The sequence below is a fragment of the Micropterus salmoides genome, unplaced genomic scaffold, assembly GCF_014851395.1.
Source record: "Micropterus salmoides isolate LMB-PRFRI ecotype aquatic unplaced genomic scaffold, ASM1485139v1 Ms_hic_scaffold_23, whole genome shotgun sequence".
Lineage (NCBI taxonomy): Eukaryota > Metazoa > Chordata > Actinopteri > Centrarchiformes > Centrarchidae > Micropterus > Micropterus salmoides.
Window position 1 is genome coordinate 7,614,025 of NW_024041484.1, and position 23,820 is coordinate 7,637,844.

The window sequence follows — 23,820 nt, forward strand, 5'->3', positions numbered from 1 at the left end:
CCTGGCCAGTGCTGTCCTTTACAACGCTGTAGGAAACCATTTTGCGTTGACGGGAGTCATCAGGAATGGACAACCAGTCTAAATTTCGGCACTCATCTTCAAATGTGCAACTAGGAAGAGAAAATGATGTTTTAACCAAGTTTATAATAGTTTGAAGATGTCAGCAGCAGATGGTGTTTCCCTGACCTTCTTTTAGAGCCACACCAGACACAGTATGGATCCTGTGCAGACCAGCAGTCCTGCACATTTGTGTGTAAGTGTTGTTGCATAAATACTTGTGTTTTCATGATGCACAGTTCATATTGCTGTTATAATTTCATGTAACAAATATAACTTAATTTGGTGTAAAGATAAAATGTAATACATGTTTAAGAACTAAAGGGTAGAATAAGCTGCTAAATGATATGTGGTTAACAGTGTATCTATCTCATTCTGTATATTTACGTTTGTCCCGGAACTAATGTTTTCTGTCTGTGTTACCGCTACAACGGTTTAAGTCGACACTCACTGCCTTGAATTCCGGCGGAGCAGATAGCTCCGATGCTTGTTAAACTGCATTAAAGTTAAAAATGTGGTTTGAAGTTAATGCAGACGACCAAATGGACATTCAAGAGACTTCAAAGAACTTAGTAACCTCTTTTCACGACAAGCGGCCAACGAGGTATTATTATATTGTCTTTATTGATCTGGATGTTGTTTGTATTTTCTCTGCTAAGCTATAATGTATTGATTTATTTGTACTGTGTTCACTTACAATGTAGTTCTCACGGCGTATAAGGCATATACGACGTTCAAGGCGTACATGGTGTGAGGCTGGATGTACCAAAGAGACCCGATGTGCCCACAGCAATAAACGCCCGTTGCAAAGAACTGACCTGTGTCTGTGTTGTCACGAAGAGAGCTACAGTGAGAACTCGACCTGCTCGGCGCGGGTATGAGAGAAGACGAGATTACGGCGGGTAACGACGTGATGAAGATCCAGCATGTAAGATAAGCAAAGCCCAGGACACACTGTCGACATAGCTACCACAAGCAAATGTTATAAGACTTTGTTAAAAGGTGCGACTTTCCGTATAAAGGCCAGAAAGAGCTCTACCAAAGCCATCTTAAGTCAAGTGGTGTGAGAAGTGGTTTAACTTGGAAATTGCAGTTAAGGATTTAAGTCTATTACCCTTGCATACTGTTTAGCCTGTGTTTAAGAAAATATCTAATGTGCTGGTATTCATGATTGTTACATGCAACAAATCTAAAAGGAAGAAAGTTCAAGCCCCTTAAGCAAATTAACACGTTTCAGTAAGGTTAAAGGAAAGTACATTGTAATTTATTTTCTTTATTTATACTTTGAAAGGTAACAGAAGTTAAAGTATAACTTAAGCTAAGTTTAAAGAGTAATTTCATTGATGTTTTTTCAATTTCAAGTGTAAAAACAAGTGTTTTGATGCCTTTTGAGCATATTTAATTCACAATTAAGGTTTATGTTAATTAAGGTTTGTGTTTTGCCAAACTAATTCCTAGTTTAAGCTAACTTGAAGTCTAAACAAGTTTAAATACTGACACAGTTTGTGGTACAACATTTACGTATTCAGAGTTAGACTTCGCTCACTGTCTTCACACATCTGTTAAGATTCAAATAATTACTAAAATTTCCTAGTTAATCACACTTAGCCTACTGTAGCTTACACACAGCCCAAAATGTCAAACTCAAGTCCTGAGACCTGTCATGAGAATAGAAAATCATCTGCTCAAGCCGAAACTATAGACATTGGAGCTACAGAAGATGTAGAAAGGCTACGAAGAAGCGAAAGAACCCGAACCCTAACAGAAAAGGGAAAAGAATTCGAAGAAGAAAAGCTAAAGAGCATACAACGTCGGTATAGAATACTCTATGAGAAGTGGAGGTATCACGCAAGAACAAGCAAAGAAATACTGAATGATGAGGCCTCCGAAGACGAATTGTATGAGCTAATTGAGAACATGAAAGCTACGTGTTCTGATGTAAAGATGGTTTACGAAGAATTACGTAGAGTCCAAGCTCCTGAAGCAGAACTGCGACGTAGAGTAGACACATGTATATCGCTGTCAGGATTTATCATTCAAAAGGCAGAAAGGCATCTTAAAGGCATCACAACAGAAGATCCCTGGCCTGATGTTGGATCGATCCTGAACTCTACATGTTCTCCATCAAGACCACTGTCACATCAATCACAATGTGGTTCTGTCAACTCTAGCTTCCACTCGCTTAAAAAACATGAGGCTGCTGCCGAAGCTGCTGCATCGCAGGAGGTTTTAGCGGTGTTGGATGAACAAGAAAAGGAAATGACAGAACTTCAAAGGTTAGAGGTTGAAGATAAGCAACGACTGGCACAGTTTGAGTCTGAGAACCTTGCTAGACAGCAAGCGATGCAAGAGCAGCGTAGAAAACTCGAACGTCTTGAAGAAGTGAAGAAACTGAATGCCGCAAGAGCTCGAGTAAAGGTCTACGACCAAATCGAAGAAAACTTCAAAGCGATTGACTTGCCTCATACTGTTGCATTAGCAGGAGAACCTCAAACACTCTATGCTTCAAGTCCCCCATTCATTCCTCCATCTCTACCAGTCGCATCACAAATTCTCAATGCCTCAAGTCCCCCATTCAGTCCTCCATCCCTACCAGTCGCATCACAAACTCTTCTTGCCTCAAACACCCCGTTCATTCCTCAATCTCTTCCAGCTACAATGCAAGCCCTTCATAGTCCACAAAGCCTTCAACTGGTATCTCAAGCCCCATCAACTTTAGTGCCCATACCTCAAGTGCAGAACAGCTCTGATTTGGTCAACGTTCTAGCAGAAGCTATAAGTGCTAATCGTCTTCCAACTCCAGAGCCCTCATTATTCACTGGAGATCCTTTGAAATTCAAAGATTGGCAATTATCCTTTGAAGCGCTAATCAATAGGAAAAACATTCCAAAGAACGAAAAACTGTACTACCTTAGAAAGTACCTTGGTGGCGCTGCAAAGAAAGCTGTAGAAGGATTTGTCCTACTAGGAACGGAATCAGCATACGACTCAGCCTGGCAGCTGCTGGAAAAGCGTTTCGGAGACCCTTTCGTGATTGGGAAGTCCTTCAGAAACAAGCTGCACGCATGGCCAAAAATAAGCTCTAAGGATGGGTTTGAACTAAGAGAATTTGCAGACTTTCTTAGGAGCTGTGAAACAGCAATGCCCTACATTAGAACATTGGAAGTTCTGAACGACTGCAATGAGAGTCAAAAAATCCTACTGAAATTGCCTGACTGGTTGGTATCCAGATGGAATCGCAAGGCAATGGAAGTCAGACAAACAAGAGCTGAGTATCCACCGTTCAAAGAGTTCGTAGAATTTCTGTCGAAGGAAGCAGATCTTGCTTGTGATCCCATATCTTCGGTACAGGCGCTGAAGAATGTGGAAAGTGAGAAACCAAGGTACCCACGAAACCAACCCATACAAGCTAAAACACTGTCTACAAACACAACAGAGAGCAGCATTCCATCGTGTGGTTTCTGCAAAAGAACAGGGCATGTTCTCGCCAAGTGTAGAAGGTTCCTTGAAAAGACAGTTCAAGAGCGCGTCAAGTTTGTACAGGTGGAGAAGCTTTGCTTTGGATGTCTAAAGGCTGGTCATCATTCGAGAAGATGTGATAACAAGAACACATGCGAAAGGTGCCAGAGGAGACATCCAACATGTTTGCACGATGACAAGGTCAGTGAACGTCAAAGGTCATCACCTCTAAAGGGAGAAGAACACTTAAAGTACAAGGCAAACATCAAAGAGATGACTGCAACTGCAACCACAAACAGAGTCGTACAAGACGGCGTAAGCACACAAACCTCTTCAATTGTTCCTGTCTGGATCTCATCCACAAAACGACCAGATCAAGAAGTTCTTGTCTATGCGCTCCTAGACACACAGAGCGACACAACCTTTATTCTAGATGAAGTGGCCCAGGAGCTCAACACAAACAAAGAAAATGTCAGTTTGCGACTATCCACAATGTCTACAAGGTCGACAGTCATACCCTGTCAAAAGCTAACAAACCTGCAAGTGAGAGGATACAACTTAGAGAAAAGGATTCCATTACCATCACTTTTCACACGAGAGTTTATCCCAGCCGACAGATCGCACATTCCAACCTCTGAAACAGCACTAAAATGGCCTCATCTGGAACAATTAGCAGACAAGATTCCACCACCATTGGACTGCGAAGTAGGCCTATTGATTGGTTATAACTGTCAGCAAGCTCTTCTACCAAGGGAAATCCTGGCGGGCAAAGAGAACCATCCATACGCGCAGAGAACTGATCTCGGCTGGAGCATAGTCGGCTGCTCAAATCTAGAAAGTGACTGCAGTGATGCAATAGGAACCAGTCATAGAATCATAGTGCGACAGGTGACGCCTGCAGTGCATCAATCAGTTGAGTTAAAGAGAGAAGTACACTTTGCCTGCAGAACTCAGGTCAAAGAGATTAGTCCAACAGACATCATCAAGGTTCTCGAATTCGATTTCGCAGATCACACTACGGATGACAACCTCGTTTCTCAGGAAGACCTTCTTTTCTTGTCCAAGGTAGAGAAGGGTATAAAGCACAAGGAAGATGGCCACTACGAACTACCACTTCCTTTCAAGACGGACAAACCTAATCTCCCAGACAATAAGCAATGTGCTGTTCGAAGGCTCGCCTCTTTAGAGCGAAAGTTGAGAAAAAATGAGCAGTATAACAAGGATTATGTCCGTTTCATGAATGACATAATAACTCTAGGAGATGCTGAGAAGGTCCCATGGAATGAACTCGATAATCAATCAGTGTGGTACATTCCGCACCATGGAGTCTATCACCCCCACAAACCTGGGAAGATCCGTGTCGTTTTCGACTGTTCAGCACGTTTCCAAGAAACCTCTCTAAATGATCATCTTCTGACCGGGCCAGATCTGACCAACACATTAGTCGGAGTACTATTTCGATTTAGAAAGGGTCCAATAGCCATTATGTGCGACATTGAAAGAATGTTTCATCAATTTCATGTCGCAAAGGAACACCAAGACTACTTAAGATTCCTCTGGTGGGACAAAGGCGATCTGGACTCGAAACCCTCAGTGTACAGAATGAAAGTGCACTTGTTTGGAGCAGCATCGTCCCCTGGCTGCTCCAACTTTGGACTCAAACATCTGGCATCTCAGGGTCATGGAATGTTCAGCGAGGAGTCCATCAAGTTCATCCAAAGAAGCTTCTATGTTGACGATGGCTTAATAAGCGTAAAAACAATCGATGAAGCCATTCATCTGGTGGAAGAGTCTAGAGCCTTGTGCAGAACAGGAAATCTTCGGCTGCACAAGTTTGTGTCCAATGAAAAGGAAGTAACCGCCGCAATACCACCAGAAGAACGTGCACAGACCAAAGATCAAGATATGGCCTTAGGAGAATTTCACATCGAGCGAGCACTTGGAGTTCAGTGGTGCATCGAAACTGATGAATTCAAATTCAGAGTCGTGGTTAAAGAGAGCCCACTGACAAGAAGAGGAGTTCTCTCTACAGTCGCCTCTGTCTACGATCCGTTAGGGTTTGTAGCCCCCTTTATATTAGTCGGCAAACAGATCCTGCAAGAGCTATGTAGAGAAAAGGTAGGCTGGGATGAAGATCTTCCCGAACACATTCTGCCAAGATGGGAGTTATGGCTTAAGGATTTGCCACACCTGGCAGCACTGAATGTTCCAAGAAGTTACCTTCCATCACATTTTGACTCAGTCATGCGTTATGAGTTACACAACTTTTCAGATGCAAGTCTCAATGGATACGGTGCATGTTCTTATCTCCGAGCAATAAGTGAAACAGGACAGATCAGTTGTTCACTTGTCATGGGGAAGGCAAGAGTAGCCCCTACCAAGCTAACGACCATCCCGAGACTTGAATTGTCATCAGCTGTGACTTCAGTGCGCAACGGCGATGTTGTAAAAAGGGAGCTTGAGATTGAGAACTTAGAAGAGTATTACTGGACTGATTCGAAGGTGGTTCTTGGCTATGTGAACAATGATGCAAAGAGGTTCCACACATTCGTAGCCAATCGGATCCAACGTATAAGAGCTAGCACGAATCCTGAACAATGGCGACATGTCAGCTCTGGAAATAATCCAGCCGACCATGCCTCAAGAGGACTGACTTCGGTTCAGTTGAAGGAGTCGAACTGGCTGAAAGGACCTGACTTTCTTTGGCAGCAGAATCTTCCATGTAAAGAGGAAATGGTGGGAGAAGTTGAAATGACCGATCCTGAGCTTCGCAAAGCCCATGTTCATGCAGTCAAGATGAAAGAGGTGAATTCACTGGTGAAGCGCTTTACAAAGTTTTCGGACTGGTCCAGAGCAGTGAGAGCGGCTGCTAGGCTAAAGAGATTCATCAGAGAATTCAAAGGACATCAGCCAAGAACAAAGGAAGCAACTAGCCTTGAAGAAAGAAGAGAAGCCGAAATCTTTATTATCAAGCTGGTGCAAGAAGAAGCTTTTGCTGAAGACATTCAGAAAATCAAGCTCCAGAAAGAAAACACCCTGAACAAGCGTACAAGTTACGCCAGCTGAATGCCTTCTTGGATAAGGACAATGTTCTCAGAGTGGGAGGACGATTATCTCGATCAGCCTTACACCATGACGTAAAACATCCGGCAATACTTCCGAAGAAATCTCATGTGTCAGCCCTTCTAGTCAAACACTATCACGAGCGTGTACATCACCAAGGAAGAGGCATGACCATGAACGAGCTGCGCGCAAATGGAATATGGATTCTTGGTTGCGGAAGTGCTGTCTCCTCACACATTTATAAATGCGTAACTTGCAGGAGATACAGAAGAGCCACAGAAGTCCAAAAAATGGCAGATCTCCCGGAAGAGAGAACAGAAATGTCCCCTCCTTTTACCTATTGCGGACTCGATTGCTTTGGCCCCTTCATCGTAAAGGAAGGAAGGAAAGAGTTGAAACGCTATGGATTGTTGTTTACTTGCTTATGCTCCAGAGCAGTACATATAGAAACACTAGACGACTTAACAACAGACGCTTTCATGAACGCGCTTCGAACATTTGTAGCTATTAGAGGACCTGTGCGTCAATTGAGATGCGATCAGGGAACAAATTTCATGGGTGCCAGGAGACTGTTTTCTGAATTGCTTAAAGGAATTGACCAAGAACGTCAACGAGCATTCGGTTGCGAATTTGTAACGAACGTCCCATCAGCAAGTCATATGGGTGGAGTTTGGGAGCGTCAAATTCGAACTATCCGAAGCATCTTAACCGTTATGCTCGACAAATCCGCAAGCAGACTTGACACCACATCGCTGAGAACGTTTCTCTACGAAACAATGGCTATAATCAACAGCAGACCGTTAAGTGTTGAACATCTTCATGATCCCAATGGACCAGAACCTCTCACACCCAACCATATTCTAACGATGAAATCATCAGTTATTCTGCCCCCTCCCGGGCAGTTTTGCAAAGAAGATCTCTATTTGCGCAAACGTTGGAGAAGAGTGCAGTTCTTAGCTGATGAATTCTGGCAAAGATGGAAGCGGGAATACTTGCTAAACCTTCAACAACGACAGAAATGGCAAAGAACAACACGGAATTCACAAGTGGATGACATTGTGATTCTACAAGATGACAGCTCTCCAAGAAACGAATGGAAGCTTGCCAGGGTCGTAGAAGTTCACCCTAGTGCAGACAGTATGGTGCGGAAGTTGAAGCTACTAGTCGGAGACACTACTGATAAAGGACAGCCACTAACTAAAAGAATCTACCTCGAAAGGCCCATTCACAAAGTAGTTACCTTACTTGAATCTAACTGAGTCACATACACAAGATTACATTCATTCAGTCTTACAACACCTTTAATTGACCTTCCACGTATAGAAATCCTACATTTCAAGTTAATTAGGGATTTGGTGGGAGTGTAAGTGTTGTTGCATAAATACTTGTGTTTTCATGATGCACAGTTCATATTGCTGTTATAATTTCATGTAACAAATATAACTTAATTTGGTGTAAAGATAAAATGTAATACATGTTTAAGAACTAAAGGGTAGAATAAGCTGCTAAATGATATGTGGTTAACAGTGTATCTATCTCATTCTGTATATTTACGTTTGTCCCGGAACTAATGTTTTCTGTCTGTGTTACCGCTACAACGGTTTAAGTCGACACTCACTGCCTTGAATTCCGGCGGAGCAGATAGCTCCGATGCTTGTTAAACTGCATTAAAGTTAAAAATGTGGTTTGAAGTTAATGCAGACGACCAAATGGACATTCAAGAGACTTCAAAGAACTTAGTAACCTCTTTTCACGACAAGCGGCCAACGAGGTATTATATTGTCTTTATTGATCTGGATGTTGTTTGTATTTTCTCTGCTAAGCTATAATGTATTGATTTATTTGTACTGTGTTCACTTACAATGTAGTTCTCACGGCGTATAAGGCATATACGACGTTCAAGGCGTACATGGTGTGAGGCTGGATGTACCAAAGAGACCCGATGTGCCCACAGCAATAAACGCCCGTTGCAAAGAACTGACCTGTGTCTGTGTTGTCACGAAGAGAGCTACATTTGTGTATGTGCTGCACTTTGACACAGGCAAACGTTTAATCTAGAACAGAACACAAACATTCAACAACACTTTGAAAGCATGGCTTAAATCACGACACTGTAAATTCAAACATAAAGACTGTTTATACATGTACAGTTCACCTACCTGGTTTTGAAATGGCACATAGACATGTTTATGGTCCACTTGATCCAGAAGTATTTTGGGGAACACTTGGCGGTCGTCACTGGCCCTGTAGAGCACCCTGGGACAGGTGGTGTGATAGTTCTTGTCCACAGCGAGCTGACAACAACAATGTAGCTTTGTTATGTTTCAGAGACTGAGCTGCTGGGTACAGAGCCCTAGAGTGGGCACAGAAGAATATAACAATTTCTTCCAACATTTTCATTAATTAATGCCCACTATACAGACAACTATACAGAAATCCAGCACAACAGACCAGCCCTGTTTATCACAGTGCTGAGTAATGGGAAAAGTACATTTTGAATTAGTTCAAGTCACGCACATAAAGACTGAACTATATAGATATTTAATATTGCGTCTTTGTGATTTATTGTCAGTGTGTGTAGCTCTGGTTGTGTCTGTGTTTCCTTGTGGTTTATTTGTAAAATCAAACTGGTTCTGACACAGCGGATTGTGAGCTGTAGTTTCTCTGGTAAACACACCGACCTCTTTGGCTGTCTTTGGCTTTTTCAAATCACTGAAATGATTCTGCTTATGAGAACACTATGTTCTGAAAAGTCTAACATTTAACACCTCAGTCTGTAACTAACACTTGTGTTCAACGCCTAGTTAAAATATATATGACAACCTCTGTACAAACAGCTCCATTTCCTGCCACAGTTAAAATCATGTGGTGACAAGACAACCTCTCAGTTATACCATTACATGCATTTGGCCTTTTATCTCCATTCAGTTCACTGCGTCCCTTCCTGAACCTTGTAATGTTCACATGCTGATGTTCTTAAATGATGTAAATCACCCTTATTACCGGACAACTTAATAACATGATTAAATGATAAGGCCTTCATAATTTTGGATTATAGGCCTACTTGTGCAGACAAATAATGCTAATCAGACTAAAAATCTGCTATAATGTTTATCCATGACCAGGCACAGTGGCCCTCATTTATCATTCTTGGTAGAAACGGGTGTATATGTTGGCGTAAGATTATGCTTACACTCCTCTCACCGCGTGATTTATGAAGCTGTGCGTACCTTTGAAATCCAGGTGTAGGCCTACGCAATACCTGCCCTTGGTAAATGCCGCGGCTGAAAACGATCGTCATTAGAATAACACGCCCCTATATATTCAAGTTTCCGCTTCCCCCACACCCTCATTTTAAGTGCTGCTCCTCTTTCTGCCACTCAGTGAGCGTAACTGCGTTCTGTGACGTCATGCGCACACCCTCTATTGAAATGAATGATGAATTTCTCCTAACACGGTTTTAACAATTGTAATTTATTGATGGTCCCTAAGCTAACCGCAGGTGGTTAAAAGCCAGCCATCGGAGGTGAGCTGACGGCATTTATAGGCTACTGCCGACACTGGCTGAACTGAGTAAGAAGCCGTCACCGGAGCCGTACGGAACTTATATATAAAATGAAGACAATTTTGCAATTATCCTTATGACTCTGCATTATTTTCTTTGTTCTGTAGGCCTACCAAGCAATCCACTCTTTTTTACCTGTTATAATACCTTTTTAAATGGCCGATACAACTCTTAAAATGCAGTATTTCACTTGTCAGAAAATGATTTGAAGCCTTTTATTATTGACTGAAAGGTTATTTCTGCCCTGAAGTGAGATGATTTCATTCAGAAGAGTTCTATTTGACAGATTATAGCTCAGCTAGTACTTTTTTACCTCTTAAAATACCTTTAAATGGCCAATACAACCCAAAAATGCAGTAGGCTATTTCACTTGCCAGAAAGTGACTGGGCAATACAGCTCCAGCAGACACTTTTCGGCACGACACCTGTACCTGTGGCCATGCAGTCCGACTCTAGTTTCTTCTTATATGTTTGCTGATCTTTCAAAACTCTTACCTCAACTCAATAAGAATTCAGAATCTCAACAAAAGACAAAAATCAGCATGAGGCAGTGCATCAAGGCCAATGTGGTAGTAGGGCATTTAAATTTTGGGGGGACAAAAAGCCAAACTGAGGGATCATGGCGGCCATGGCCTTCATGGCCTCAGTGAAATCCCATCCTGGATGCGTGAATGTGTTAAAGAGGCTCTGCAGCACATGAATTTTATCTCAGTGATGGAAGGAAGACAAAACAGATTAATGATGTGATGTGACTGAGGACATAAAAAAGCAAGGCCAGTGATTTTCAATGAAGAGTTGGACATTATTTTGCAGACACTGAAAATTTTAAAGACTTCCAGACTGAAATAATCTTAAAACACCCCCTGCACTTAAATATAAAAGTAGTTAAAGAACGAGGTAGTAATACAGTATAGTTCCCAAATATAATTATAACAGAAGCATTTTGGGCATCTTTACATGCTTACCATTTATTTTAAAATATATTATCTATAATATGACGAGCAGTTAGCTGGTGAAAAATCACTTCTTCACATCACTGTAACTTAAAGTTACTTTAGCCTAATTATACTTTTTAATGACTAGAACAAATTATCTAGTTGGATAATCATTTACATTTTTTCCAATAATGGAGAGAATGCATATCCCTTAACTTCTCATACACACCTTAATGAGCTGCCCATCTCCTGTCCCAATGAAGAAAAGCAGCCAGGTTTTCTGTCTCACTGCAAGCACAGAGGTCATGTAGTTCTGTCTGAAGAGCATCGTCTTTGGCTTCAGAGTCTTTGGCTGAGACACAAACACACATATCACTTTTAGATCCAAATGGTGTTTATGAATTCAGAGGTTAGAAACATACAGACAGCACTTCATATTAAATTATCACTACTCATAACTTCATTAGATGAGTGTTGCTATATTAAGGAGCTTCAGTCAGGACTCATGACGTCTAATACTGATTATGGAAGTGCCAGGTGAACTAATTCAGGGGACCTTTAGTCATTACTTAAATATATATATTGTTGTGAAATAAAAAATCAAGTTCTGAGATACTGTTAGACTTTTTACTTGTAATTGTTATTTTATTGAGCTTGGATGAAACACAAGTTTAACATTTTTAGTTAATCAAAAAATAATTTAATTTTAAGTTCTGTTAATGTAAAATACAATTTGATGATGTGTAAACGGCCCACAGTTTCCCTCTCCAGACTAATGACCACAGGGCCACAGCTGAAACTCATTGAAGCGTAATGTAGTGAATGGTAAGTAATTTTATGCTTAATTACACATATTTGCATTCGCTCAGGATTCTGTTTGGTAATAGCCTGTAACCAAATACCGAAATCTGGAAGTCCTTACTCTGAAATTTGAGCAGTGTTGATAATAGGCCTACAGTGTGTGTGCCAAGGTAAAGTTAGCTTGTAGCTGTAGCCTGTCACTGATTGAGTAGACTTAAATACGGCAGTAATAGTTGGCCAGGTAGCTAGGGAAAACGTCTTGGCAAGCTAACTTAATATGGGATTACCCATTAGCCACCGCTCTGGTTAGCATGTAGGCTAGCTACGTTTATAAACTACATGTAGCTACGTTAGCCAGTTAGCTGGCTAACATTAGCTAGACATGATTAGACTATGATTCAGATGAGAAGAAATACTAAAGATAACTTGCTAACACACAACTCTTGCAGAGATCAACTTAAATATTAAGGTCATGTTACTTAGAAATGTGTTTTATTGTGGCCAAAAAGCTTCTTCACCTAACTTAAAACATTATGTTGGATCAGCTTAAATACTTGCATTCATGTTGACAATTATTAAGTTCATGTTACTTGCCTTTTATTGTGGCCTAAAAGGTAATTCACCATACTCAAAACATTGCTTTGAATTAATGTAATTCTGCATGCAGTCTTAATTTAAAAATTATAGTTGGAAAACATTAACATTTATCTTTTTGTTGACCCAATGTCTTATTTTTTAGAGTGTATTTTTTGCCAGATGTCTCAAAGTAAAAGTAATTAGGCTAAATCTATTTAGGCTAACTATTTTGACCTCTCACTTTTTCTTAGACATAGCCTATGTAGCATGCAAAACTAAACCTAACAGTAAAGCAATGGCTAAATGGCCCCACATAAAACTGTTCTGCTTTTATTTTGTAAGAAGTCAGCGAAACATAACTTGCTAGAAACTTTCAAGATGAACAATATCAGGACCCACCGTGGATCTTGACTTCTCAGGACAGGTGATGCAGAAGTCTGGATCCGCATCGGCCGCTCCGGTGAGATCAGGGCTGACGTCAAACACTACCAGCTCGGTGTCGGTTTGTCCTCCGTCCACACTGAACACGCCGCTCCAGAGCACCGGCGGCCCACCCGGGATCACCGAGGAGGCCACGAGTCTGCTGCCTTTACCACCATCAGAGATACTGAGAGTCGCGCCCCGCAGCGACCTGAGAGTCTCTGCTTTGCTTGTTTTTCCCTCAAGCCAAAGGAGACGGACTTTGTTGCCTTTGTCCTCTGATGGCACGTTGGAGAAAAGATAAATGATTAAATTCTTTTGAAATCCATCCACAAACTCCACCTCGCCTTCACGTTTGATCTTAGCTAGATAATTCTCCCCCCTAATGGAAAATATTTCTCCCGTCTGCTTGTTGTTCGTATTATGAAGGTTCACAGAAGCTGTTTCAGAGAGGCAGCTGGTCTCTGTGATTTTGTCGGGTTGCTGTAAGGCAGTCAGAATATAAGTCTCGGGCCGGGTCCGAGTCTTCTCCACCTCCACCAGGAAGCCGACGGACGCGTTGCTGCGCCCTGCGGGTCCCACCTGGATGTGCTCCCTGTACAGCACGTTGGAAATGTTCTGCAGGTCCAGCAGCTCGCAGTAGCCGCACTTGATCACACCGCAGCTGATCACAGCGTTGTTCTCAACGAACGGCAATAATATGTTGACACCGAAAGTTGCGTTCCATTCATCCGTCTCAGAAACCCGGTAAAACTGCTCATCACCGGACTCAGGCCCCACCTTCAAGATTCCTCTCTGGGTCAGACTCTGGATCAGAGTCAGGTCGTGGCTCAGCTGGTACAGCCTCTCCTCTGTAGCGATGTAAACCGTGTTGGTGGCCACGGCGATGTGGCGGAAATCTCCATGAAATGTAAAGCTTCCTCCCTCTTCCAGGCACCGACCCGGTTCTCCCCAGAGAATGAGCAACAGACCAGACAGCAGGATCATCTTCTTGCAGCGGTGGCAGCAAAACGCTCACACAATGACGATCATGGCACTCTGCTCTCTGCCAGTGTCACTGGAGTCGTGCGTAAACGCGCAGTGCGCCTCTGTTAAAGAGAGCAGCGCGCAACTCGCGGAAACGCGTGCAAGCCGAAAATTAGCTCTGGGGCCTAGTGGCGTGGTGAATTTTAATAATAACAACAAATACACAATAATGATTTTAATAGTGATAATAAAAGTTTGTGGTTTCAACCTCCGCGGCTGACATTTTGGTTCGGTGTGAACTCATATGATCTCACTCCGCTGTAGCTCCCTTTTCGTGGCTTTGAAATAATCTGTAGTTTTGGTCTAATTCATCGTCAGACTCAGTACGAAGTGCCAGAGAAAATGTGAGTGCGCTCATGGACTCGCCATTTAAACTGGCAGAGCAAATCAGATTCAGAATAATTCTTTATTGTCCTCAGTAGGAAATTTGTTTTCACAGTCTGTCCCAAGAGCACCTTCAACATGAATTCTACACACAAAGTCTCCATCCTACACATTATAGGGGAGACCGGGTATGGTTGTAACATGGGGAGAGTTGTAACACCAATTCCACCAATTAGAGATAAGATAGGCGTTAGGTGATCATTTCATTATTTACCCACTTCCAAGTCTGGAAAGAGGTACATTCAGAATACATAGGCCTAGAGGAAAAAAATGATTTTGAGGAAAAGTACAATTTTTGACCAAGACTATATTTGTTTAGTATCTATAGCCTACTATTGCAGATAGAATTGTTTGACTTATATTAGATTGAAATGTAGTTTCTTAGGCAAAATGTGATGCATTTTTCTCTTACTAATTTCAAACCACTATGCTAATACACCTAGATAAACACTGGCTGACTGGGGTGGGGTGGGTTGTAACACAACTTTAAAAAGTGTTACAACCATCCGCTATACACATGTGATGCACCCCAAAATTGTGCAACCATTTTGTGTTTATTTAAAGTAAATAGCGGAGCAGTAATTTTTTTCAAAACCGCAGGGCTTTATATTATCCTAAATACTGTGAATGACAATCACATTATTTTATTTTCATGTATAAATGGTGAATTTAAGTGGTAGGCTAATTTGAAGCAGCGCCCAGGCGGAACTTTTGTCACAGGAGCAGGTGCGCTCCAGGTAGCCTCAGGGGGAAACTTCGGTCCACCCCTCAGATGCGATCCGGATGACGAACTGAACACGCTGTGTTTTCATTGCTTCTGAATGTCATCTGTATTTTACAGGTTAGTAATTGATAAAACTTGTCAATATCGACATCTAAATGCTTGATGTTAGTGTTATAAAGATGTTTTGATAGTGTTTAGAAAATATTTTTTAACATTAAAAACTCCGCCATAGTCGGCGGCAGGTTCAGACGCGGCGTGGTTGGCAGTTGCCGCATCGCGGGTGGCTGTTTTCATATTACCTGAGGGTAGTCTTGCAGGTACAACGCTAGAAAAGTATCTACTTTGCACAGTATTTTATTTGGGCTCCTGCAAATAAAACAACATGAGAATTTAAGTCAAGAATATGGTATAATGTGAAGTGCCTTATATTAAAACACTGAAATGTTACAGAGCTGTAGGCTACTTATTTGTTGTGGAGGATGTTAATATTTTGTTATGTGCAGTTAAAGGTGAATTGTCCCTGTAATAGTTATTTTTGCTCAGTGGCTTTACATTTAAAAGGTTTTGTATCATTGAAAATGTTTATATTTCTCTGTATGTGATAGCTGTATTAATTGATCTGAAGTGAAGTGTGTAAGCACAGAAGTAATGCAGGTGGTATGTTGCTTGCTTTAAATCCAGTTGAGTTTTGCTGTAATTTGCACTATATTTTTATAGTAGCCTTGATGCACTTATTTACAGGTGGTAATGTGTATTAAAATGTTGTTTGAAGTAGAGAATTACAAGACGTACACAAGAGAGATGATGTAACTACACATGAATGCATTCTGTGAGAAGTTAATGGAACAATTGAATGGCTTGTTCACTTGAGTTACACTCAAGGGTTACCAGCATTCATTTGTCAGCACTGTGACCAGTACTTCGAGCCCTCAGCCCTTCTCATCTCAGGGCGTCATATACTGACAATTTGAGAAAGGGTGACAAAGTGTAGTTATGGTGAGACGCACCGTCTCTGAGACACTCTGGGGTGTCCCGTACAGACCGGAAGTGCTAGTTAGCTAGCGCTAGAACTCTAGCTGTGAAATTTCAGTGAGTTACAGTTGCTGAAGCAAAAAGTGTTACAACCATACCCGGTCTCCCCTATGCACAGAGTGGCATCATGAACTTGTCTGTGAGTTCAACGCTCTTATGGCGCAGGGTACAAAACTTTCCCCCAGGCGTGCTTTTTTGTATAGCATCTGTCTGTATGGCCAGAGAGGAGAAGGGTGAAGCATGAGTTGAGAGGGTGGCTGGGATTTTGTATTATGGTAATTGCTCTGCAAGTGGGGTCAATGAGGGCTGGCAGATTGGGAGTGGGAAAGACTGATTATTTTGGAGGAAGTGTTACTAGTATTCCTATTGGTGAGAGAGAGCATGGTGAAGCAGTAGGTGTGGTTTGACTGAGAGTCCTTTACATATGGCAAAAAGTCTTGTGGATGTCTGTGATGTGGTGATCATAACTCAGTTTATTGTCCATAGTGATGCCAAGGTACCTGAAGCTGTCAACAATTTTTATTGGCTGGCTGTTTATGGAGATGGGGCAGTGAGTGGTGGAGAGTTTACGACGTACGTGTTTGTATACACAAGATGCCTGCCACGCGTATCCTGCGTTCCTTTGGAGCGTAGGTTGTGCACGTACCCAGGAATTAATGCTACACGTCCGCGAGATGCAATTCCGCACATGAAAGTGGGGGCAGTATGTTGATCTGACCAGCAGGTGACGTGTGGGGACAGTTGCTACTTACTAGTGATTCCTTGAAAACTGAGTGTAGAACAGTTGAGAGCTCCAGGGCACAGTTCTTGAGCAGCCAGGGGCGGTCAATTTCATTACGATGAAGACCTTCAAGAAACTTTTTATGACACAAGTTTGTATAAGCAAGGTACCACTGCACTGAACAACACCAGGTCAGGCAAGCCTGAATCAGTCAGAATGCTAAAATAGTAAAATATATTAATCAAAAACTAAAATGCAGTCTCGTAAAATAGAGCAGCGTGTATGTGTTTGCATAAAAATCAAATTACTCATCTTCAGCTCTGAGTAGGCCTATTCCTGGCTCAGCTCCCCTGTGCTGGGTCCTGCGTCTGCTTGAACTAAAGCTAAATATGAATGAGAAGAGCATCAGTAACACAATAATCCATTCTCTAATTCTTTCTTTGGATAATTGCCTAATGCATATTGTAACAAAGTGTGGCTGCTCGGGGGTGGGTAGGCACCTGAGCAATCTTTTTCACGCAGTGGTGTAGTTCATGTTGTCAAATCTGGCATAAAAGTTGTTTAGGTCTCTAGTGAATGAGTTGGGGTCAGTGCGTGCAGGAGTGCTGGCTTTTGACGTGGTGCCAATTAGTGTTTTAACTTTCTGAAATGCCTGTCTGGTGTTCATGCTGCCGAAATCCTGTTCTAATTTGTCCTTGTATGATAGATTAGCCTTTATAATTTTTGCTTGTTGTTTCTCCTTGAGTTTGAGTTTTAATTGGTTTCATCCATGGTCTGAAGGGATATTTTCTTACAGTTTTTACTGGGATTGTGGTTGTCATGCAGAACTTGTTGAAGTCAGTTATTGCCTCAGTTTTTCAAATCCATGTCACTTTCAAAAGTCCTCCAGTCAGTGCATGCAAGGGACCGCTGTAGGTAGCCTGATCCCCGGCCTGCTAGCCCCCAGCCTGTTCCCCGGCCTGTTCCCCGGCCTGCTAGTGCCGCTGGCCCCCAGCCTGCTAGCCCCCAGCCTGATCCCTGGCCGACTAGCCTCCAGTTTGGTCCTGACCCCCAACCCGCAAGCGCCGCTAACCTCCAGCCTCCAGCCTGTCCCTCCTGGCCTCCAGCCGGCTAGCCCCTTGCAGCCTGTTGCACCAGCAATACGTAAGTTCTACCTTAAGTTAGGGTGCAAAGTCCACACTAAACAATACGTTGAAACTAGTTAGTTTGAGACTTAAGTTGTGTCGATGTTTGGTTGCACCACCGAGACATAAGGTGCATCTTAGCTACTCTGGCGTAAAGTCCATACTAATCAAAACAGTGTCGCAGAAAATTACGTTTACGCATCCCATGGCCAATCAGTGAACTGCACTATTCTAAACAGTTTATTACGGTTTTGTCATCTGTTTGTCTCTCTCTCTTTCAACGTTTGCAATACTGAAGAGGCTAACGGCTAAAAATAGCAACAAAACAACAAAAAGGGACCTATACAAGGAAATAATTATGATTAGGTGATAACTATGAAACCTTAATCTACAGCTAGTCTCAGTGACATCGAGTGGTAAAACCGTTACCTACAACATAGACGTAATTTAACGGTGCCCGTAACAAACGGTAAAGCATAATGGGCAGATGAAATTGTAACATTATAACTTATATATGCGTAGGAGCCATTATTCCCCTCATATTTCAAAATCTATGTCTACGTTGTCCTCGACTGGCTTTAGCCCCGCTCCTCGTACCCTGTTGGAGAGGTCGTCTCGCCCCTTAGCCTGGACTCCATGGTTCCCCTGGTCCGCCCTCAGGGCCGCCCGCCTGAATCCCCTGGTTCCCCTGCTCCGCCCTCGGGCCGCCCGCCTCAACCCTCTGGTTCCCCTGCTCTGCCCTCGGGCCGCCTGCCTCAACCCTCTGGTCCCTCTGCTCCGCCCTCGGGACGTCCGCCCGAACCCTCTGGTCCCTCTGCTCCGCCCTCGGGACGTCCGCTCGAACCCTCTGGTCCCTCCGCTTTGCCCTCGGGACGTCCGCCTGAACTCCCTGGTCCCCCAGCTCTGCCCTCTGGCACCCAGTCTGGCCCTATTTCCCCAGTTCAGCCCCTCCGTCCTGACCCTTCCCAGCCCTGAAACCCTCTCTGAAGTCCGTGTGTTTTGTATTGGACCCTGGACCCCCACCAGCCAGGCCCCAGTGCGATTTTCTCCCCCCGACGTACTTCTGCCAAGCCCCGCCTAGTCTATTGGGAGGGCTGCCGGGAGGTGTCCGTTGAGGAGGGGGCCCTGTTGTGGTGGCAGCCTGGCTGACTGTGAGTGTCCTGTTTTTTCTCCTTTACATCAGTTATTCTGCCTTTTCCTTGGTTTTCTCTGTTCTCTGCCTGCCTCCCTCTGTCTCCTCCCCTGTGTGTGCTCTCTCTCTCTCCCTCTCTCCCTCTGCTCCTGAGCCCAGCCAACGGCCTGCACTTGCACCTCATCAGCCACCTCGTCAGCCTGCCACACCTGCCAGTTATCAACCTCATCCCTGCCTGTATTTCAACCCCGGTTCTCCACACCATCCTTGCTTGATTGTCATTGCTACATACCCGGTGCCACCTCTGCATTCAGGCTCTCATGTTTTTTTGATTTCTCTCAATTTCCCTGTGCTTTGTTGCCTCCGTTACTAACCCAGTCACTCTGTCTGTTTCCCCCGAGGTCCACTCACCCTTGTCCTCTGTCCAGTCGGCTGGGCTCTTCCTCCAGTCCCCTCCTCCTCAGACTACCCCCACAGCGTCCTCCCTTGCCTCCTCGCTTCCTCAGCCCCAGTGTCCCCGGCTCCCTGGTCCCAGTCTCCTCGATTCCCCGTGCCTGCGTTTCCCCGGCAATCTCCTCTCCCTCGACTCCAGTCCCTAACCCCCTTTTCTCAATAAAACCTGCTTAACCGAACGTTGCATTTGGGTCCACTCTTTCCCCACACCACCCCTTAACAGTTACCATCTAGTGCAGATGGTGGTGATGCTGCAGTGGATAAGACACATGGCACATGAGACCTGGGTTCAATTCCACACAGTGACATATCCACCAATATGTCAAGACACTTAACCCCTAGTGGCTCAGTTTAGTACCTTGAGCTGCACAGGGTGGCTGGAAGGGTCGGTAACCCTCGGTGCAACCTGCAATTGTGAAGCAGAAATGCTTCTCCTCCTTAAAGCCCAACAGGACAGTTTCGGCGAAGACTACCACACACTTAAAGCTGGCAAGCCTGTGTCTACAAGTAGCCACCTACTGCCCCTAGCTCTGGAGTTCGACATGCGCGTACATGTCTCTGAGACGCAAGCCCTCCAATGTCAATGGTATCTGGTCACAAATATACTTCATATGGTAAGGTGAAGTGGTTGCTTCACAGAGTCTCATGCATAGACTGTATATAAAAATGGACGTGGTGTCTGTGACGTCACCCGCTGGTTCTGCAGTTTTGAAGCCCGAATTGGGCGGAACCAGTCGTTGCCATATTGGCAGCGCGTCACTCCCGGATAACCAAAAATGGGCAAAGCGCTTGGTCATGGGTGGAGCTGAGGTCACGTGTTGCTGAAACCACTCCACTTGGTTGACGTAAAAAAGTAAAAATGTTTTATAAACGCCAACACGCAACAGTGAATATAAACTGCAGCCTGAAAAAAAACATGTCACTTGTAAACATGCATTTATACGCACGTGCACAAAATTAAACTCACGCATTCCTGCAGGAACATTAGTGGGAACAGTCAAAACACAGATGTGATGATTATCTGTCTCTCAGTCAAGGATTTTAAAACTCTGGACTAATGCAAGATGTAAAGCAGTGACATTGACTATAAAAATATTGATTAGCAGAGCAGACTGGGCAATATGAATGGACACATTTCAGTAAATAAACATCATGTATTCATTCATGTCATAGTATAAATAGTATTTTACTTTTGAAATGTATTAAAGTAAACCTTGGGGAGCCAATTTGAATTGCTTGATGGACCTGATAACATTAATGTAGAATAGAGCCATACTATTCAGCAACCCTCTGCCTATGGTAAGGTGTGAATTATTTTGGAGCATTATAGCCTAAATTGTTATCATTAATTACTAGAGCAATGGTGGTCTACATTGTCATCATTTAAAGTGTTATTTTATAGTGTAAAGTTAGGATCACAGTGTTAAAACTCTATAGCTGTGTGTGCTCCTTTCTGTATCTAACTGTCCAGGCTCAGCAGTAGCACGTGTGTGTGAGCAAGCTTGTGTGCTTTGGGAGAAAAGGGAGGGAGCACAGTGAGGCAGCATCAAAAACACTTGCAAAGGAAAATATAGAAGAAGATTTTGTGAAAATTGTATTACAAAACATACATCAATATAGTCCATCACAGTAAGAATGTCCTGTTTCTAGCACTGAGCACAAACAACACAGATTTATTCCACAAAAGTCAGGTTATGAAAGAAATGGCATGATCAAGCGGAGTGCATGTAAAAGACACAGAGAGGAGGAGCAGGCAGTCAGGGACTTTCCCACCAAATGCTTAGGCACGTGAAAATCTTGGACTGGATTCAGGTGCAGTAGGAAAGAGAACCAAGAGATGATGTGAAGCCAAGAAACAGAGCTATAAAAGGAGGTCCAAAAGGTGGTGAAAGTCAGTTGTTACATGGTTTTCATGTTGACTCGGGTCTCTGTTCTGGTAACAGAATGGGGCTCTATTTTGCACGATCTCTGACACACTTCGGTGGAACTTTTGTATTCTAATTGGTGTCTGTTTTTGTTGATAATAAAAATGTTGGTAAAGGTTCAAGCTTTCTTATCTGGCCCAAGTCTTGAATTTTTACACGACAAAGGACCCACCCAATCTCACCTGATCTCATTCACTCCTAATCAGTGGTCTACTTTATAAGCTCCACTTTATGTTTAGCAACGCCCCTTCTTAAATATTAACCTTCAACATCTTTAGAATAGATGAAAAATACTACAGGCCAAATACTTACTTGAAAACTGCAATTTTACAAAGGTGGGCCTCAGAGGGTAAAAAGGACAATGTGACCTAAACTTTCTTCTTTTTTTTTTTCTTTTTGTCCTGAAGTAGGGTCAACATGTGCTTGAATCTGAGAATCACTGGGAGCAACCAGGTGATGACAGAGTTGCTGCTGCCTGAATTTCCATCCAGACAAATAGTATGCACTTGACACACAATTGTGATGACGGTCGTTCTAGAGTGACGACAGAGTTGCATGAATTCTGATTTGACTGTCCAGACTGAGTTTGCATTAAAAAAAATCCGACTTCTGTCTGATTTTGACCACACGTGGAATTGGCCCAAATCCAAACTGGAAAAGACCAGATTCCATGTGACTTGGGCTGTGCACATACGTGAAAAAAAACTCAGATTTGGGTCACTTTGGCCTGCAATCTGAACTCAACCAAAGTCCTGTCCCATCTCCTAGCTTGCCTCTGTTGCACTGTTTTCAGTGGCACAGACTCATCTTATGTTATGATTGAATTAAATTGTCAATTACTTATTGTTTATGCCATTTTATATTTTAACAGTTTTTAAGAACCAGGAATAAACCTTTGCACAAGAGACAAGCTACTTCATTTTTGCAGCAGGCAGGAAACATAAACATGTCAAAGTGTGTTGCAGTCAAAACCACTGCAGTTATTTTAATTTTGTGTTAAAGGGAAGGAAGAACAGATTAGGGGAAGTTGAAGAAAATAAATTCTCTCATATTTATATGACATGCAGCCTGTAACTGCTGGATGTGAAGGTACACTTTATTCTTTAGTTCCAAGAAGAACCTTTCTCATTTTGAAGAACCACATAAAATACACAAAGAACCGTACAAAAAAGGTTCTTCAGTTGGTGGTAGTTCTTTGTAGAACCAGACAGTCATTTGAAGAACCAGTTAAGAACCATTATGGGTGGATGAGTGTGGGATAATTCTATAAGTACATCAGTGACTTTTGGTGCATCTCAATTCTTTTTGTCTTTTCCTTGCTCCTCGATCCTAGATTGAACCGGAGGTTGTTCTGGTCCGTCATCTTGCAGACCCAAAGCTCTTATTTGTGCACTGAGGAATGAGGAGCTAGGAGCAAGGATATGGGGTGGTAATAGCGCACAGAACTAAAACAACTTTCTTCATTTATTGGAAGGATTTTCCTTCCAATAAATGGAGAATCTGTCGCCAAGAAACACTTTTTACATCATTTATCATTGTTTCCATTCAGTCACGTGAGGCAGATCATTCCTGAGTGTTGGCTACATCCTTTCAATTTCCCCTGAAACATTTAGCCATCAAAAGACACCATGATCATATTCTGGGTTATTCAATAATGAATTCACAATCAGAAATCAGCTTTGAAAACATATTTATGTGGGGAGACTTATTGCTGTGCTGACCCTGTCAAAATGTATTTCAATCAGGAGAGACTTCATCTCAGTGAACTAATAATTTATTGACATGTGCACACTGAATATGGGAAATGTGAATAGTCTTTGGTGATTGCACCCATCATGATATCATGGTATTTAAAGGCGGTAGTGAAGTGGTTCTAATGTAATGTCCTAAAGACGTCTTGACACTGGTGGTGGTTGTGATGGGATGAACAGAATGCTGACGATCTGGATGTGATGAGGAGTGGACTTCTGATGAACTTGAGGTGAATGGGGTGGAGGAGGGCCACAGTGATTTTGCAATGAAATGACAGCAGAAAAGAGGAGAACAGATTTAAAGTTTAACAGCTACTACATAATTGTCTGATGGAGATAGATGCAGTAATAATCCGTTCACTTCAGTGCTAGCAAAGTCAGAGTTAAGTGGAAAATCATCTTCAATTCTTCCACTCTTTAAATTCTTCCTTCTATCTTGAATAAAAATCACTGATCTATAATGAAAACACCTTTAAACACCTATTTTTAGACTTATTTACATTGACTGTGAAGTGGTGGGACATGATGCAACATGACTTTGCTCAGATGAGTTATGGGTGGATTCAAGCAACAAAAGAAAAAATACGGCATTATACCATAAGATTGTTCAGTAGCTTGCTGTTAATATTTTTTTTTCTCAAAGGCATTAACCTGCATCACACTTTGCTTAGC

At 42.7% G+C, this 23,820-nt stretch overlaps 2 protein-coding genes across 2 annotated transcripts in view; one reads left to right on the forward strand and one right to left on the reverse strand.

Annotated features, from left to right (window-relative positions):
- LOC119918525 (plexin-C1-like) overlaps window positions 1–14,002 on the reverse strand; it is a 29,340-nt gene extending 15,338 nt beyond the window's left edge. The window contains exons 1-6 of the mRNA XM_038739303.1: window positions 12,856–14,002; window positions 11,309–11,431; window positions 8,739–8,873; window positions 8,594–8,633; window positions 187–247; window positions 2–110 (exon numbers count right to left, since the gene is read on the reverse strand). Of these exons, the coding sequence (XP_038595231.1) occupies window positions 2–110; window positions 187–247; window positions 8,594–8,633; window positions 8,739–8,873; window positions 11,309–11,431; window positions 12,856–13,863 (1,476 nt within the window). The 5' untranslated portion in view covers window positions 13,864–14,002. The remainder of the gene's footprint in view (window position 1; window positions 111–186; window positions 248–8,593; window positions 8,634–8,738; window positions 8,874–11,308; window positions 11,432–12,855) is intronic.
- On the forward strand, window positions 6,571–8,557 carry LOC119918275. The gene is made up of 2 exons (XM_038738921.1): window positions 6,571–8,350; window positions 8,448–8,557. The coding sequence occupies exon 1, from the start codon at window positions 6,747–6,749 to the stop codon at window positions 7,836–7,838; it is 1,092 nt and encodes a 363-aa protein (XP_038594849.1). The 5' UTR covers window positions 6,571–6,746; the 3' UTR covers window positions 7,839–8,350; window positions 8,448–8,557.
- Window positions 14,003–23,820: the final 9,818 nt, after the last annotated feature.

Bases quoted from the DNA above. Each gene is read 5' to 3' on its own strand.
- LOC119918275 (XM_038738921.1), top strand. From the start codon at position 6,747: ATGACCATGAACGAGCTGCGCGCAAATGGAATATGGATTCTTGGTTGC.